Here is a 15,614-nt window from a genome sequence, read left to right on the forward strand (position 1 = left end):
AGTGTAGCTAGACGGAGCTGTCTGTCTGTCAGACGGACAGTGATAAAACCATGAATATGTGCTCAAACAGCATGAACATTTTAAATTGGTGTCTGACTTCATAGAGTTACAGATGCACACACACACACACTCCCACACACACTTACTCCTCAGAAGCCCCCATGTCAGGACTTGTCAGTGGTCTGTCTTCCCCCTCCCTGTTGGCCCTCTGCCTATCGCCTCACAGTGCACCAGCACGACACTTAGTGCGCATCAACCATGTAATTGTGAGCAATTGTCAGTTTCATAACTATCTACATGATTACACATCATCTTCCACATCTCAGTTTAAATATTTAGTCTGATACAAACCACAGTGTGCCAATCAGCTTCAAATTGCCCAACACTGAACCTATGATTGATCTCTGTATCTCTGTGTGTGTGTGTGTGTGTGTGTGTGTGTGTGTGTGTGTGTGTGTGTGTGTGTGTGTGTGTGTGTGTGTGTGTGTGTGTGTGTGTGTGTGTGTGTGAAGTGGAGTTATGTGACTTACCACAGCTGGCTGGTCTGGTTTGAGACTGAACCCCTTGTTCCTTCTTTCCCCTCCTCTACCCCTCTCTGCCTCTGCCTCTCGTTCTCATTTTCTGACAGGGCCTCTCTGTGGAGCTCCTGCGTGGTTCTTCCTCTCTTAGCATTAACCTGGATGTCAGCAGTGCTGGCCATAACCGACCGGCGCTCCACACTTTTCCAGGTGATGTATCTCACAACACTAGCGGATGTTCACATACTGTAACTTACATACATACACCTGTGACGCACCATGTAAAGGCAGTTTTAAAATGGCACATGGCATCCAAAGGTGCAACACACACAGCATTGCAGATGTTTCATTGATTGACATCTGCAGCACATAATGGACACGTCATGTGAGACAGAAGACAAAAAGATAAAACCTGAATGATACCAAGTGTAAACAGAGAATAGGCCAAAGAAAAAAAAGGATAATCATTAAAAACATATTTAACAAAGAACAACCTACAATTCTGCGTCAGGCTCATGAGTAGAAACACAGTCTATGAATGACTAATGAAAACTGTGAACGGCTGTGATTATTTATTTTGAAAAAACAAGACTTGAATGACTCATTTCATTCTCTAATGATCACTGAATAACAGTATTACAGTATATGCAGCACAGGGTGCCTTAAAGACAGTTCAAGCGCGCCACAAATTGTATTTCCTTTTTCTATTTTTTACAGAGCGTTTTTCACCTTTCAACTTTTCATCAAAAACAAGCAACATTTACATTAACTACATTTTTATATTATGTTTTCAAACGTGTCAAAACAGACAAAAAGGTAGATGAACGTCAAAATCACCATATCAAAATGCTAAATGCATAAATTTGCAATTATACCTCGGCCAAGAATGGTGATGACAGTTCACAGTTGCTGGTTGTCATGGTAACGCAAGTGAGTGTCTGACTTTTCCAGCTCAGAAATAGTGACTGTGATGGAAAGATTTGTCAGTGTAAACAGAGCTCAAAGAGATGCAGATACATCTCAGCCCTCAACAAAGTATGGGACAACAGAACTTTCCGGCCAAAAGAGCTCAAATCAGTCCGTACAATGTAAGCAGCCATAAGCTTACGGCTCTTTTCATGTTGAGGAGAGGTTAGCTGTCCCACACTAGAATGCCTCTTCTGCAGGGAAAAAACTGTCAAATGCGGTAAAGGTGCCAAGTAAGCTCAATAAAGATCTTGAGATGAAACAGCACTCTTTAGCCAGCAAAGATATGGAATACTTTTAAGTGACTAAGAGAGGTAAATGGAAAAACTGAATTAATCCATTATGTTATGTGTGCATGTTTTTGCCCTTGAAAACCTAAATTGTGAGCTAATTTTACTTTTGAAGAGAATAAAAGATATACATTTGAGATGGGACACACACCTTCCAAAAAGTTCAACTTGTCTCGTCAGTCCAAAGAGTATTTTACTCTGTGGACAAAAATGTAACGTGTGTCCCATTACGCCATTCTGGCGTAAAAGTAACACCGCATTTCAGAAAAAGAATATCATACCAACAGTAAAATATGGTGGTGGTAGTGTGATGGTCTGGGGCTGTTTTGCTGCTTCAGGACCTGGAAGACTTGCTGTGATAAATGGAACCATGAATTCTGCTGTCTACCAAAAACTTCTGAAGGAGAAAGTCCAGCCATTTGTTCATGACCTCAAGCTGAAGCGAACGTGGGTTCTGCAGCAGGACAATGATCCAAAACACACCAGCAAATCCACCTCTGAATGGCTGAAGAAGAACAAAATTAAGACTTTGGAGTGGCCTAGTCAAAGTCCTGACCTGAATCCTATTCAGATGCTGTGGCATGACCTTAAAATGGCAGTTCATGCTTGAAAACCCTCCAATGTAGCTGAATTACAACAATTCTGCAAAGATGAGTGGCCCAAAATTCCTCCACAGCGCTGTAAACAACTCATTGCAAGTTATCGCAAATGCTTGATTGCAGTTGTTGCTGCTAAGGGTGGCCCAACCAGTTATTAGGTTTAAGGGCAATCACTTTTTCACACAGGGCCATGTAGGTTTGGATTGTGTTTTCCCTTAATAATAACAACCTTCATTTAAAAACTGCATTTTGTGTTTACTTGTGTTATCTTTGACTAATATTTAAATTTGTTTGATAATCTGAAACATTTAAGTCTGACAAACATGCAAACAAATAAGAAATCTGGAAGGGGGCAAACACTTTTTCACACCACTGTAAGTTTACCTACACAGCTTACTTCTGTTTTGATGAGAATACTCCTATCTAATGGCATGCGTATGGAGGGGTGCCATGAAAACAAAAATCACTATGAATGGGCGCCATGATTTAAAAAGGTTAACTACGATAACTGATGAAGATCAGGGAGGCCAAGGAGAAGTACAGGAGGAAGCTGGAGTGGAAACTCCAGCAGAACAACATGAGAGAGGTCTGGAGTGGCATGAAGAGCATCACTGGCTTCAGACCGACTGGCAGCAGAGGAGTTGAAGGCAGCTTGGACAGGGCCAACAAACTTAATCTGTTCTTTAACAGATTTGACACACCGGCTCCTGCTCATCCCCCCTCAAAGTCAGCTGCTGTCTGCCCTCAGACTCCTCTGAGTCCACTGCTCCCTCCTCCTCCATCTTCCTAGGAGAGTCCTACTCCCACCTCAACTGGCTCTCAGGCTAACGGCCCTCTCATGACTGATGACTCCCCCCCTCCCCCACCTGTAACCTCTGCTGTGTGCCTGACTACTGACCAGGTCAGAGGACAGCTGATGAAACTCCACTCAAACAAGGCTGCAGGTCCCGATGGCATTAGCCCCAGGTTGCTGAAAGCCTGTGCCCCCCAGCTATGTGGAGTCCTTCAACATGTCTTCAACCTGAGTCTTCAAAGGGTCCCTGTTCTGTGGAAGACATCTTGCCTGATTCCTGTGCCGAAGATGCAGCGTCCCGGTTGCTCCAAGGACTACAGACCGGTGGCACTGACCTCCCACATAATGAAGACCCTGGAGAGACTGGTGCTGGAACAGCTGCGGCCCATGGTCAGACCCCTCCTGGACCCCATTCAGTTTGCCTACCAGACCCGGCTGGGAGTTGAGGACACCATCATCTTCCTGCTGAACCACATCTACACCCACTTGGACAAGCCGGCAAGCACGGTGAGGATCATGTTTTTTGACTTCTCCAGTGCTTTCAACACCATCTGGCCAGCCCTGCTGGGTGAGAAGCTGGCAGCGATGCAGGTGGATGCCCCCTCGTGTCCTGGATTGTTGACTACCTGACTGGCAGACCACAGCAGGTGCATCTGCAGCACTGTGTGTCGGACAGCATGGTCAGCAACACTGGGGCCCCTCAGAGGACTGTCCTCTCTCCCTTCCTCTTCACCATCTACACCACAGACTTCAGCCACCACACAGAGTCTTGCCACCTTCAGAAGTTTTCTGATAACTCTCCTGTGGTGGGATGTATCAGCGGTGGTGATGAGACTGAGTACAGGGCTGTGGTGGGGAACTTTGGCTCATGGTGTGAGCAGAACCATCTGCAGCTCAATGCGACAAAGTCTAAGGAGCTGGTTGTAGATCTATGAAAGGCCAAGGCACCAGTGACCCCGGTTTCCATGCATGGGGTCGGTGTGGACATTGTATAGGATTACAAGTACCTGGGAGGACACATGGACAATAAACTGGACTGGGCTAAGAACACTCAAGCTCTATACAGGAAGGGCCAGAGCCGCCTCTATTTTCTGAGGAGGCTGAGGTCCTTCAACATCTGCCGGACAATTCTGAGGATGTTTTATGAGTCTGTGGTGGTCAGTGGTATCCTGTATGCTGTTGCATGCTGGGGCAGCAGGTTGAGGGTAGCGGATGCTAACAGGCTCAACAAACTGATATGTAAGGCAAGTGACATTGTGGGGGTGGAGCTGGACTGGTGTCAGAGAGGAGGATGCTGGCCAAACTACATGCCATCTTGGACAATGTCTCCCACCCACTCCATGACATGCTGGTCAAACAAAGGAATACCTTCAGCGAAAGACTCATCCCCCCAAAATGCATCACAGAGCGCCACATGAAGTCATTCCTGCCTGTGGCCATCAAACTCTAACTCCTTCCTCTAAGTGTCAGTGTGTATGACCCGAAGTCACTAAACTGGACATTGGATCATTAACATCAATGCAATACTTGAAATAATTTTGCAGTATTCTCTGTTTAATACTCCTGTGCAATATATTCTGTTTTCAGTTTAAAATTCCCTGTTTATTGATATTTATTCATACTTCTATTACTGCTGTGCAATATCCACCGTCTCATAATCATCTCAATAAGCTACACTTAGCTTGACAGTACTCATTATTGCACTATTACTTATTACTTATATTATTACATTGCATTATACCGTACATACTTATCAACCTCTAAATCCACTTTGGTACTTATTTTTGCTTTTATACTTATATCCACTTTGTACTTAATTTATCTTAGCTGTATTATAGTGTATTATATTTTGATTTACTTAGTACTTCTATTACTGTGTGCATTGACGTGATATTGAGCAGCTGTAACAAAAGAGTTTCCCCTCGGGGATCCATAAAGTATTTCTGATTCTGATTCTGATAATATAATAATGTGCGATAATTAACAAGCAGATGTTTCTTGTCTCCTCCAGGTCCTCTTTGCCGTCTTTGACTCTGTCCAAGGTTTTGTCATCATCACCGTCCACTGTGCGATGCGCCGAGAGGTAAGTCAGTTTCCTCCTTTTGCTAAGCAGCTGTGAGGATCCCAGAAATGTTGAGTTCATACATTTCTAATTCAGCACCACACAGTGACCTCAGCAATGCTCACTACCTTTGACAGGTGGGATTCATGTTCGCAAATGTCAGTTTCCGGGTCAGTTTGAAGTCACGGCAGAACACAAGCGGATCAGACATGACAAGGATTAGCACAGTATTGATGCCCTATGTCGCGGTACTTCTTCTTCATAATGCAGTATGATAGTGCAGTATTGTCCGTCTGATCCAAGGCTGCTTTAAGGAGCTTACTAAGATGTTGTATGGAATAAGACGATAAGTCCCTAACTAATACCCCCTAGTGCCTATTTGCCACAGGCTTTGCTGTGCCCCATGGGATGCAAAAGTTGAAACTCATTGTGCACACTCATGTATTCATGCCCTTGAGACAAATATTTACACACACACACTGACGCATGCACACACAGACACTCATTTCACACTAGCTACAATTAATGGATTTACAATGTCATCAGTTTTCCATAACTGTAAATGTGTCTACTGTTGCTGAGGCCTGTGCACCACATACAGCCTTGCCTATATTCAAGAGATCATTATGATATTGAATGCACTGCATAGTGTAAGTGAATTTTTAAATGCTTGGAATGCTTAGCTGCATTAAATCAATATCACAAAAGCGGCAGGGATCAGGGTACAGTAAATCCAGGAATTATTTATTTTAAATGTATGAAAATCCCCTCCAAGAGACTGAGCGTAAATCCTTCCTGACTGCAGAACAATAGGCAAAGGGAGTGCCACACCAGAGGGAGAGAGGGAGGAGAGGAACATGGGGGGAAAATGAGGAAGCATTACAGTGCAAAACAAGAGAGAAGGCAGTACAAAGTGTGATATTATGTGAAGTAAACTACAGACATAAAATGTGATGGTGAGCATAGCACTGTGTAGCGGATAGCATCTGATGCATGTAATGTGCGGAGGAGAATGAAAGGGTCGCGGTGGCACAGGCAACCTGCTGAGATCAGTTGAGGAGAGGCGAGCGAATGAACATGTGTGACGTTAGAGGTGTTGTGATTAGGAGGCAGCAGGAGAGGAAAACAAGGGAGAGATGTGAATGCAGAGGTATATTGTGAGAAAGGGTCAGGGAAGGACTTGGTTAAGTGAGTAGAGAGGAAGGGGGGTGGAAGAAAAATTGCATGCAGAGATCTGGGGAAAAAAACGTGATTCAAGAGCGAAGCAACAGATTATAATAGGGGAGGAGGAAATAGAGAGGGAGGTGGAGAGGGAGGTATGGATCCATAGAGGGGCTCTTCACTTTGATGTCAGAATAAGCTGCATTGGCTACCAATACACACACACACACACACACACACACACACACACACACACGCACGCACGCACGCACACACACACTCAGAAAACCGGGAGCAAATGCTACTGAAGATGAGTATGGACATAAAGAGAAAAGATGGACGGAAGGAAACAATGGAAGCAATACCCTAGCCCATGCAGTATTAATCAGACATGGATGCTACTCCATTCCCCTCCATTTGTAGCGGCTCACACACACAGATGAGACCACCCAGTGAGAATGAAGATGCTCTTGTTCGCTTTTGCACCGCGTCTTACACAAGTACTCTTGTTTCCAGCCATGAGATTCTTATGGGATTTGACAGCGGCAACATTGAGAAATGATGTTGCTTCTCAGCAAGTAACCAGGCTATCTATAATACAGAGCCTGATGGGGGGAAAGAATCTTGGAGTTGGCTGTGAAACATAATGCACAGGGATCCATTTGATTTGAGCACTGTTACAAGAACCAGTTCTTTGACAGTGGGCTGGTGTGTGTTTGCTGTATGTGGGAGGATAAAGAAAAACAATATGGCACTGGATAGGCCCAGGGGTTAGAACATCTATATACTGTGCTGTTGGTTTTAATTAGGACCGTGCGCCCCTGATCTCACAAGGCTCAAATAGGCCACTTTGAAGAACTGCTGTGTGTTTTCAGTGGACTGTTATATAAGCTGAGCTACTTTGTGAAGAATTTAGCTTTTCCGTTTACTTTGCCACTTTTCACATAAACATGAACATCTGTCATTGCAGTGATAAAGATGAAGAATATCAAATGTCTGAGGAGTGAGTTCCTCATGCTCTAACATTTGCCAAATTAACTTGAAGGGATAGTTCAGATTTTTTAAAGTGGGGTTGTATGAGGTACTTATCGATAGTCAGTGTATTACCTACAGTAGATGGGGGTCGGCGTGCAGCCAGTTTGGAGAAGCAGACAGCTGCTCCGCCACAGATGCTCAGCTCTGTATTGTTGTGAATGGGGATCATCAGTAATACATATTTTAAAATTGAAGAAGGTCCGCAAAACTGGCAGTCAATAAGGCAGGTAACTCTGGATGGTTGGTGATGCAGACTCTGCGTGAGGCGCTGGCATCCTCGGATTCAGAAAGATCCTCAAGTTGGGTTGTAACCAAGTCCCACTCATGGCAGCAGCAGCTCTCCGGGTCTGTGAGCATGGGCTCACAGTTTATACATCTGCACCAGCAGGTAGCTTGAGCTGTCTCTGGCCTCCAGCTCGGCCTCTAGTTTCCACAGAAGTTTCCCCTCTGTCTCTCTCTCTTTCAGCCCAGTCGCTGCAGCAGTTCTTCTTCTATATACTCCGGTTCATAAAGGTATCCTCGCGTCTCCACAGTTAATGGCAATTCTTTGTCTCTGTCATAATCACTCATTTTTATTTTCTTGTATATTTTGTCTCTTCAATAAACTGCTCGAACTACAACCTAAACAGCTGATTTATGAGCAGCGTAATACAATGCGCTGCGAAGGAATACGAAGTCCCGGAGTTAAGAAAATGTAGTGCCAAAGGAAAGAGCTGTCTGACAGCACGGTAAAGCGGTGAGAATTTTACTTTAGATTTTTTTAGGTTGAACTTTTTTTGGAGGTTAAAATACGTATTACTGTTGAACCCCATTCACAACAATACAGAGCTGAGCATCTGTGGTGGAGCAGCTGTCTGCTTCTCCAAACTGGCTGCACGTCGACCCCCATCTACTGTAGGTAATACACTGACTATCAATAAGTACCTCATACAACCCAAACTATCCCTTTAAGTAAAAGTTCCCTCACTAAACTTCTTTCCATTGCATCGTCCCTTCATCCCCTCTTCCCCCCTTCCACTTTTCCTCTCTATATTCATCCTTCCTCTCCCCCATCCCTTATTTCCCCTCTTCAGGTGCAGGATGCGGTGCGCTGTAGGATGGGGGGATGTAAAGACGACAGCGAAAACTCACCAGACTCCTGCAAGAATGGACAGGTGCAGATCATGGTGAATAGCATTCCATTTCATCCCACATTGCAATCCATTAGCCCCAGACTAACATTAACCAGGCTGGAGCTTTCTAGAAGCTTTAACTCCAATAGCAAGAGGCATGATTGCCATTATTGAAGTGCTCAGACTTTCCTTAACCATTTTTTCCTTAACAGGAATTCATTTTTGTCTATGCATCATGCATTTTCACATTTTATTTTCCAAAAATGTTTGATTTCTTTCCCCATAGAAATGCAATTTCACTCCAGTCTGAAACTAACTTCATATAACTGGACATAAAAATTTGTCAACAGATGCCATTTCTTAAACCACATCATGCTAAAATGAATATAAGTCCTCATTGATTGTACTTACTTCACGATAAAAATATATACATTGCCCATAGTATTTAATGTATTACCGAAACAGACACTTCAGCACTTTTATTTACTTTTAACCTAAACTTCTTCATATTTATATGAAGAGCATAGAGCTCCTGTAAGGTTATTGTGTCTGTTCCAAATGTGGCTAATAGTGTGATAAATCATATAGACTTGAACTGCCTTGCCAATGTCAGTACGGTCACACTTCTACTATGAGAGCATGAGCGACTCTCACAATGCTCTTTTCTTTATTTGTCCCTCAGACCTTTTTTGCAGTAACGATTATGGGTTTCTTAACACCCCTCTGAGGTTATCAAGATTAAACTTTGGAGCCATCATTCTGCTTAGAGAACCCATTATGACACATTCTCAATCTCTGTTTTCATAACCGAGAGGAACATTTACAGTCTAACTGTGCTTTTTAAATTTTGGGTTAAATGTGTTGTTATCATACACAGCTCGCAGTGAAGGCTAGTTGCTATGCAAACTACTGCTCCATTAAGGAAGACAGCTGGTAAACCTTTAAGTTTTCTAGTCTAAATGTGAAGAACTCTTCTCAGACAGCACATACTGTATGCATGGAGAGCTGTTGTATGAAACACACAATACCCTTGACAACATTAATTGGATGGATGATTTGGTGAAGCTGCCACCAGTTATATCAGCATCATAATTACAGTGAACACCATCCTCTCAGGTGTTCTTGCTATATTCACAGGAAATCTTATTAGAATGTTAAACCCCCGACATGTAGATACATCATAAAGATGTAGAACTACAACTACACCTTCTTGTTAAAGTTGAATCACAGCCATCTTTAGAAAAATAATTTGATTTGTTAATCTCTGATTAAACCTCAGTGCTCTCCTCTACAAAACTGGTTATATGTCCTCCGCTAACATTTCAACTTTATGTTTTCCATTATTTTATTTTGTACCATCAGAACGGTCCAAATGTGAGCCTCTGTGGGCAGAAGTGTGGCTCTCTGCGTTATGGCACATCCCCGTGCCTGTCGGGTTGCTACCCGCAGCCTTTCCAACCGACATGCCACCAGGCATGCCAGCAAGCCTGTTACCACAGTCTGCCCTGCAGCAACCACAACCACGGGCTAGAGCACAGCCACACCCTCAGCCATGAGCATGAGCATAACCCCATCCTGAACAATACCCATAACCACGCTCATAACCATAGCCACGACCACAACCACGGCAGCCAACCAGTATGTCACCTATAGAACCTGTAGACAGTCATTAGTCATTATGAATAGTCAAGTCCGTAGATGGAGAAAGGTGGAATCTGTAAAACTATATTTTACAACAAATATGAACAAATATTAAAGGAATAGTTCAATATTTTGAGAGCTATACTTATTTACTTTATTGGCAAGAGTTAGATGAGAAGATCAATACCACTGTCATGTCTGTACAGTATATATGAAACTACAGCCAGCAGCCGATTAGCTTATTTTAGCACAAAGATTGGAAACTTGGAAAAACAGCTCTTAAGCTCACTAATGTTGATGACAAAAATTCACTGCACCTGGCCGAGAAATAGTCTCATAACCCCCCGTAAAACCACAATATGCCATTTATACGCTTTGGTTTTCATATGGATTAAACAAACAATATATAACATGCTAATTAGTGAGGTTAGAGGTGCTGTTAGGCACAAAATGTTAATGTTGGACAGAGCCAGACTAGCTGTTTCCAGTCTTCGTGCTAAGCTAAGCTATAAATCGTCTCATCTAACTCTCAGCAAGAAAGAAAATAAATGTATTTCCTAAAATGTCAAACTATTCCTTTAACCAAAAAATTGTTGCATCAAATTTAGTTTTGTTTTGATTACATATTGCACCTTTAAATCTAAGTAGGAATAGATGTGGTGTATACATTTAGGAGATGATGGTTTCTTTTGCATTCATTTCAGCAGTAACCTCACCCAGAATGAAAAGCTACAGGATGTTAACTCAGTCAAAAGGACTGCGAAGTTTTCCCCTGTGGCGTTTTTACCAAGCAGTTGACGTTGATGACTCACTATACTTAACCTGTGAGGCTGTTGTAGAGAGAGTGTGTTATAGTTAAAACAAAGATGATTTGTTTTTCTCAATTTGGATGGGAGAGAGAGACTGAGAGAAAGAGAGAGATGTTTCTTTCATATCCGCATTTGTCCATTTAGTAGAAACCCCATTTATGGTGCTGCGGGTGATTTGCGTACTAAGAGCTTTTCTGCTCCTCTGAGACCTTTACACATTCTCTCCTTCTCTCTTTCAGTTTTTCATTTCCCCCCTTTCCTCTTCTCTTTGCCTCTGTGGCGTGCCCAAACTGTCTAAAAATCTGTAGTTTTATTATCCAAACAAAGGCTTTTGTAAGTGAATCCCGCCGAGGACAGGAGGAGGCTCTATCTTGAGACAAGGGAGGACCACAACTGAATAGCAATGAGCTTCACTTTCACTAAAGTTTAGGAAACTTGAGTGGTGGCCATTTTGGAAACAGCACTTCTTCATTCAACCCACCGCCCTCTGGAGTTGGGAGTGTTTCTTTACCCCAAGGAGTAGTGCCACCCAGCATTCCTCAAGTGCATTCCAGATCAAAGAAAATAAACACCATTTTTTGTTGTTCCCAATACCTTATCTATATAAAGTCTGAATATTGAGTGCAGGTTAAACTGAGTGTTGTGTGGAGGTTTGTGTTTTGGTCGCTGGTGTGAATGAATTGTAAAAGCATTTGTATGCTTACTTTATATATTTTTTCAGTCTAAGAAAAGCTCGGCTAGATGACGGCAAAGTTTTGCTGTGTACATTTCTGTCCCTGTCTCCATTCAGACGATAGCGAGGTGACTGATGAGCCATACAGTAGCATTACATACCTAGCAAAACGGCACAGCATTCTGCTCGTCTCTTTCAGACTGTATTTGGATCTGCTCCTGTGAACTGATCAAAGTAGCAGTAGTGCATGCCATCACTCAGACATTTTCCTATTTTCTCAGCTTTTTTTTTGGTTTGAAAAGGCGTTTGGACAAATTCACTATAAATGAATGGAAAGTGAACATTTCTGGTATGACTTAAGGCAACATTTTTTTGTTCTTGTTCATTCATAAAGGGCATTACTAATTGACTGAGTTGTCATGTGTCACCATTGCAACAGATCATGTCCTTTTCTACAGAGTCAAATTAGAGCATCAGAGTCATTCGGGATCCAATCACTCATCAGGCTTGCGCCTCTACTAATGTGGTGAATGTAGTGACTTGTACACACTCATTGTCTTTCCTCTCTTCCTACCCTGCCTCCCTCTCTCAGACGGATTTTGAGAAGGATGTGGACTTGGCATGTCAAACAGGTGAGCTTGCCCTTCCACCTGATTTCTCTTTCCCTTTTTCCCTTTGTCTCCCCCTCCGTCCAACACAGGATAAGCATTGCAGAGAGGCAAAAGAGAGCTGTAACATTCTTAGCTTGCTGCTGTGCATGTTGATAAAATAACAGGAGATGATGCGCTTCATCTCGACACAGTTGTGCGCAAATTATTATGCCTTATCAATCACACTGATTCTGCCCAATAAGCGAGCATATGTTTGGATGAGACTGTGTTTAATTGTGCATGATAATAACACTCCTAAATGTGTTCAGACCTGTTTCACTTGCTGGTGACAATGGTCTTGTGTGTGTCTGTGTGTGTTACAAATGTACCACAATATCGTTTGTGTTGTGCTTTGAGATATTAACACAGTCACTTCCCCCTCCACCCTTGCAGAGAGAGGACACCCATGTAAGTTTTGCACCCATCTGACCTTCTTAACACTGCACGGCCCATCCCTAGACTTGTATAATTCTTGTAGACAAATCTGGGTTGTAGGTGGAAGTAAACAAGCCACCATTACTGCAGTGGCACCTCCCTTATAAACTTGTATATAACACTGTAATGTATGTAAAGGATTTCACTTCTTATGCGCTTTTGCCAACAAATATGTCCAAGAAATCTTGTAGAACCTTTTACATATTGAAAATATAGTCAGCAATGCCATTAAAATGAAGGTTATATTCTACAAAACTTAAAGGAGCAGTGTGTAGGATTTAGTGGCATCTAGCGGTGAAATTGCAGATTGCAACCATTTGAATACTGTTCGCCTCACCCTCCCCTTCCAAGTATAAAGCAGAAACTACGGTGGCTGCGAAAAACACAAAAGGCCCTATCTAGAGCCAGTGTTTGGTTTGTCCGTTCTGGGCTACTGTAGAAACATTGCGGGGCAACATGGCGACCTCCGTGGAAGGGGACCCGCTCCCTCTGTAGATATAAAGGCCTTATTCTAAGGTAATGAAAACACGATTCTTATATTCAAGTGATTATGCACTAATTAAGGCATACTTCTAAATATTATATTCCATTTCTGCCAACAGCTCCTTCTAAATGTTACACACTGGACCTTTACACTTTTTCAAGTTTCAAGTGGCTAGACTTCTTTTCTGGGCTGTGCTGTTATCAGCTGCTTCACCAGTAAACTTCAACTGTGGAAAATGGAAACGGAAATGAAAAGCCACAAGCATCTGCTCAATGAAATAGCCTACATGGGGCCGATGGTTGAGCCTGCCACCCCGCATATCTTTTACTTTCTTACATTTTATGGCTGAAATTCCATTTGTACAGTACCTCGATCTCTGATTTTTTTATTAAATTACAAATTTCTTCTGATTACAATGCAATCATGGAGTTTGATGATTAAAATCTTAAGCTAGCAAGTCATGCCCTGTAGGTTTAAGCTAGCATGATTCCACACAGCACTTTGACATCCACGCTGTGAAGGACAGACAGAAGCGGTACGTTAACGTTATTTTTTTCCCCCAAAGGCTGTGTAATAATTAATTAAAGACTAGTGCTTTTAGACTGAATAACTTTCACATTTACACAGACTACCTTCATCAGTCGGAGTTGGCGACTGCCGACCGTGATTAACCCAAACATCTCTGCTTTCACTCTCAGGGTGAATGTGTTCAGTTGAACTGTGCCACTGCAGTAATTGCAGTGCTTGAGAGCGAAACACTTAAAACAACCGCCGTACTCGTCTATAGGTCATTCTCTGGGTCTCCACTGTTGGATGCAGATGTGAAGGGATCAGATTGGTCAGATTTCCCAAAACCTGTCCAGTCCTTCCACATCACTTTGCACCAACAGGACATTAAAAACAGAGAAAATGCTAGGATCTGTACTCAGCCAGTATCCATGCTGGTATGCTCAGAATCAGCAGGATCCATCTTCAGTTTTTGATAAAACGTGTAGCTTGACATTTTGTCACATCAATGCAGTTGACATGAAAATGGTCTGCGCTACATGCTTTGGTGTAGAATTGGATTTTGGGGCCACAGAGTAAATATTCTGTCCTCTGACGGTGACAGAATGAGCATGATATCTAGCATGAACATCTAGATGGGTTGAGTTGTGTTTGATTGTGATGATAGATTGATGTTAGTTGTGATTAAACATCGTCTCTCATCAGCATGTCATAGTTAATTTTGGAGCAGCTATTCTAGAAATGTATAGTATCTGTTTGTAGTTTTTTTTTTCCTCAACAACATGCATGAAAGCTAACCCAAAGCCACTGTAAGTAGTTTTATGTTCTATTTTATTTACGGTATTATGAAATAAAAACAGGCCCTCATACAGAAATACACATTGATACACAGACTCACACTTATATGCGACAACAGGGCAGGGAATAGTAAGATGGTGAGCAAGATATGGGACAGGACTTAGTAGCGAGGGAATTTGGCTCCATTTCATTTGAAGCACTCGGCATTTTGCAGCGAGGCTCTTTCTTCAAGCTAATAAAAATCCTGTCTCACCGGCAAATCTTGAGATGGAGCAAGACTTAAGGTCACAGTGTCAGAGACAAAACTCATCTTAGTTACTGTGAACCATATAAGTCCAAAATGAGAAGTGAAACTTTTCTTCGGAGATGCAATTTGTCTCACAGCTACATGAAAGCTGCAAACAAACTTCCATCACTACCTAATTTATGTCTTATGTTTCTGTTTTGCCTACCTCTCTCTGTCTTCTGGTTGGCATAAATTATAATCAATTCCTTTCCATTCAATATCCATTCCTCTTTCTTCCTCTAAATATTCCTCTTCCTCACCCTTTGCCCCTTCTTTTATGCCACCCATAAACTCTTCTTTTCTTGCTTTCACCAACTACCCTAACTTCTGCTCCCCTATCTCATGCCCATCCCCCACTCTCTTGCGGTCTCCACGACTTGTCTCCCCCCGCATCTCCCTCCAGTCATATTCAAGGAGGTGAACACCTGTAACACGGCCACCATTACTGGTACCCTTTCCCGCATCTCCCTGGATGATGAAGACGATCCCAAGCTGTCAGCCCATCAGGAGGGGGGGCTGGGGGTCAACTTCAGCTCCCTCCCTGGGAACATCCCCCCTCCCAACCTCATCGTACAGGTACGGGTCTGAAGTTTACACTGACATATTGGATGACTAGTGTGGCTCAACCTTTCTGCCAAAAGCTGGAAAAAAATGAACTAGATAAAACTAAATGCAATACAAATCAATTGCCCTTAATGCCATGAGTAGGACTGGAAAATTTCAGACTCTGGCACCACCCAATGGTGGTCCCTAATATTATGAAGCCTAGCAGCATCACTAACAAATTAAAAATTA

The 15,614-nt window shown here is 42.7% G+C and overlaps 1 protein-coding gene across 17 annotated transcripts in view; it reads left to right on the forward strand.

Moving 5' to 3' along the window:
* The window catches only part of adgrb2 (adhesion G protein-coupled receptor B2), a 221,784-nt gene that overhangs the window by 184,172 nt on the left and 21,998 nt on the right, over positions 1 to 15,614 (forward strand). For 12 of the 17 annotated variants that reach the window (XM_044172461.1, XM_044172465.1, XM_044172462.1 and 9 more), the window contains 7 exons: positions 629 to 728; positions 5,178 to 5,249; positions 8,498 to 8,590; positions 9,899 to 10,174; positions 12,252 to 12,291; positions 12,703 to 12,717; positions 15,223 to 15,395. In XM_044172461.1, coding sequence (XP_044028396.1) covers positions 629 to 728; positions 5,178 to 5,249; positions 8,498 to 8,590; positions 9,899 to 10,174; positions 12,252 to 12,291; positions 12,703 to 12,717; positions 15,223 to 15,395 — 769 coding nt within the window. The remainder of the gene's footprint in view (positions 1 to 628; positions 729 to 5,177; positions 5,250 to 8,497; positions 8,591 to 9,898; positions 10,175 to 12,251; positions 12,292 to 12,702; positions 12,718 to 15,222; positions 15,396 to 15,614) is intronic. The other 5 variants (XM_044172454.1, XM_044172468.1, XM_044172469.1 and 2 more) reach the window with 5 other exon arrangements.

The sequence above is a fragment of the Siniperca chuatsi genome, linkage group LG17 (genome assembly GCF_020085105.1).
Source record: "Siniperca chuatsi isolate FFG_IHB_CAS linkage group LG17, ASM2008510v1, whole genome shotgun sequence".
In the NCBI taxonomy this organism is placed as follows: domain Eukaryota; kingdom Metazoa; phylum Chordata; class Actinopteri; order Centrarchiformes; family Sinipercidae; genus Siniperca; species Siniperca chuatsi.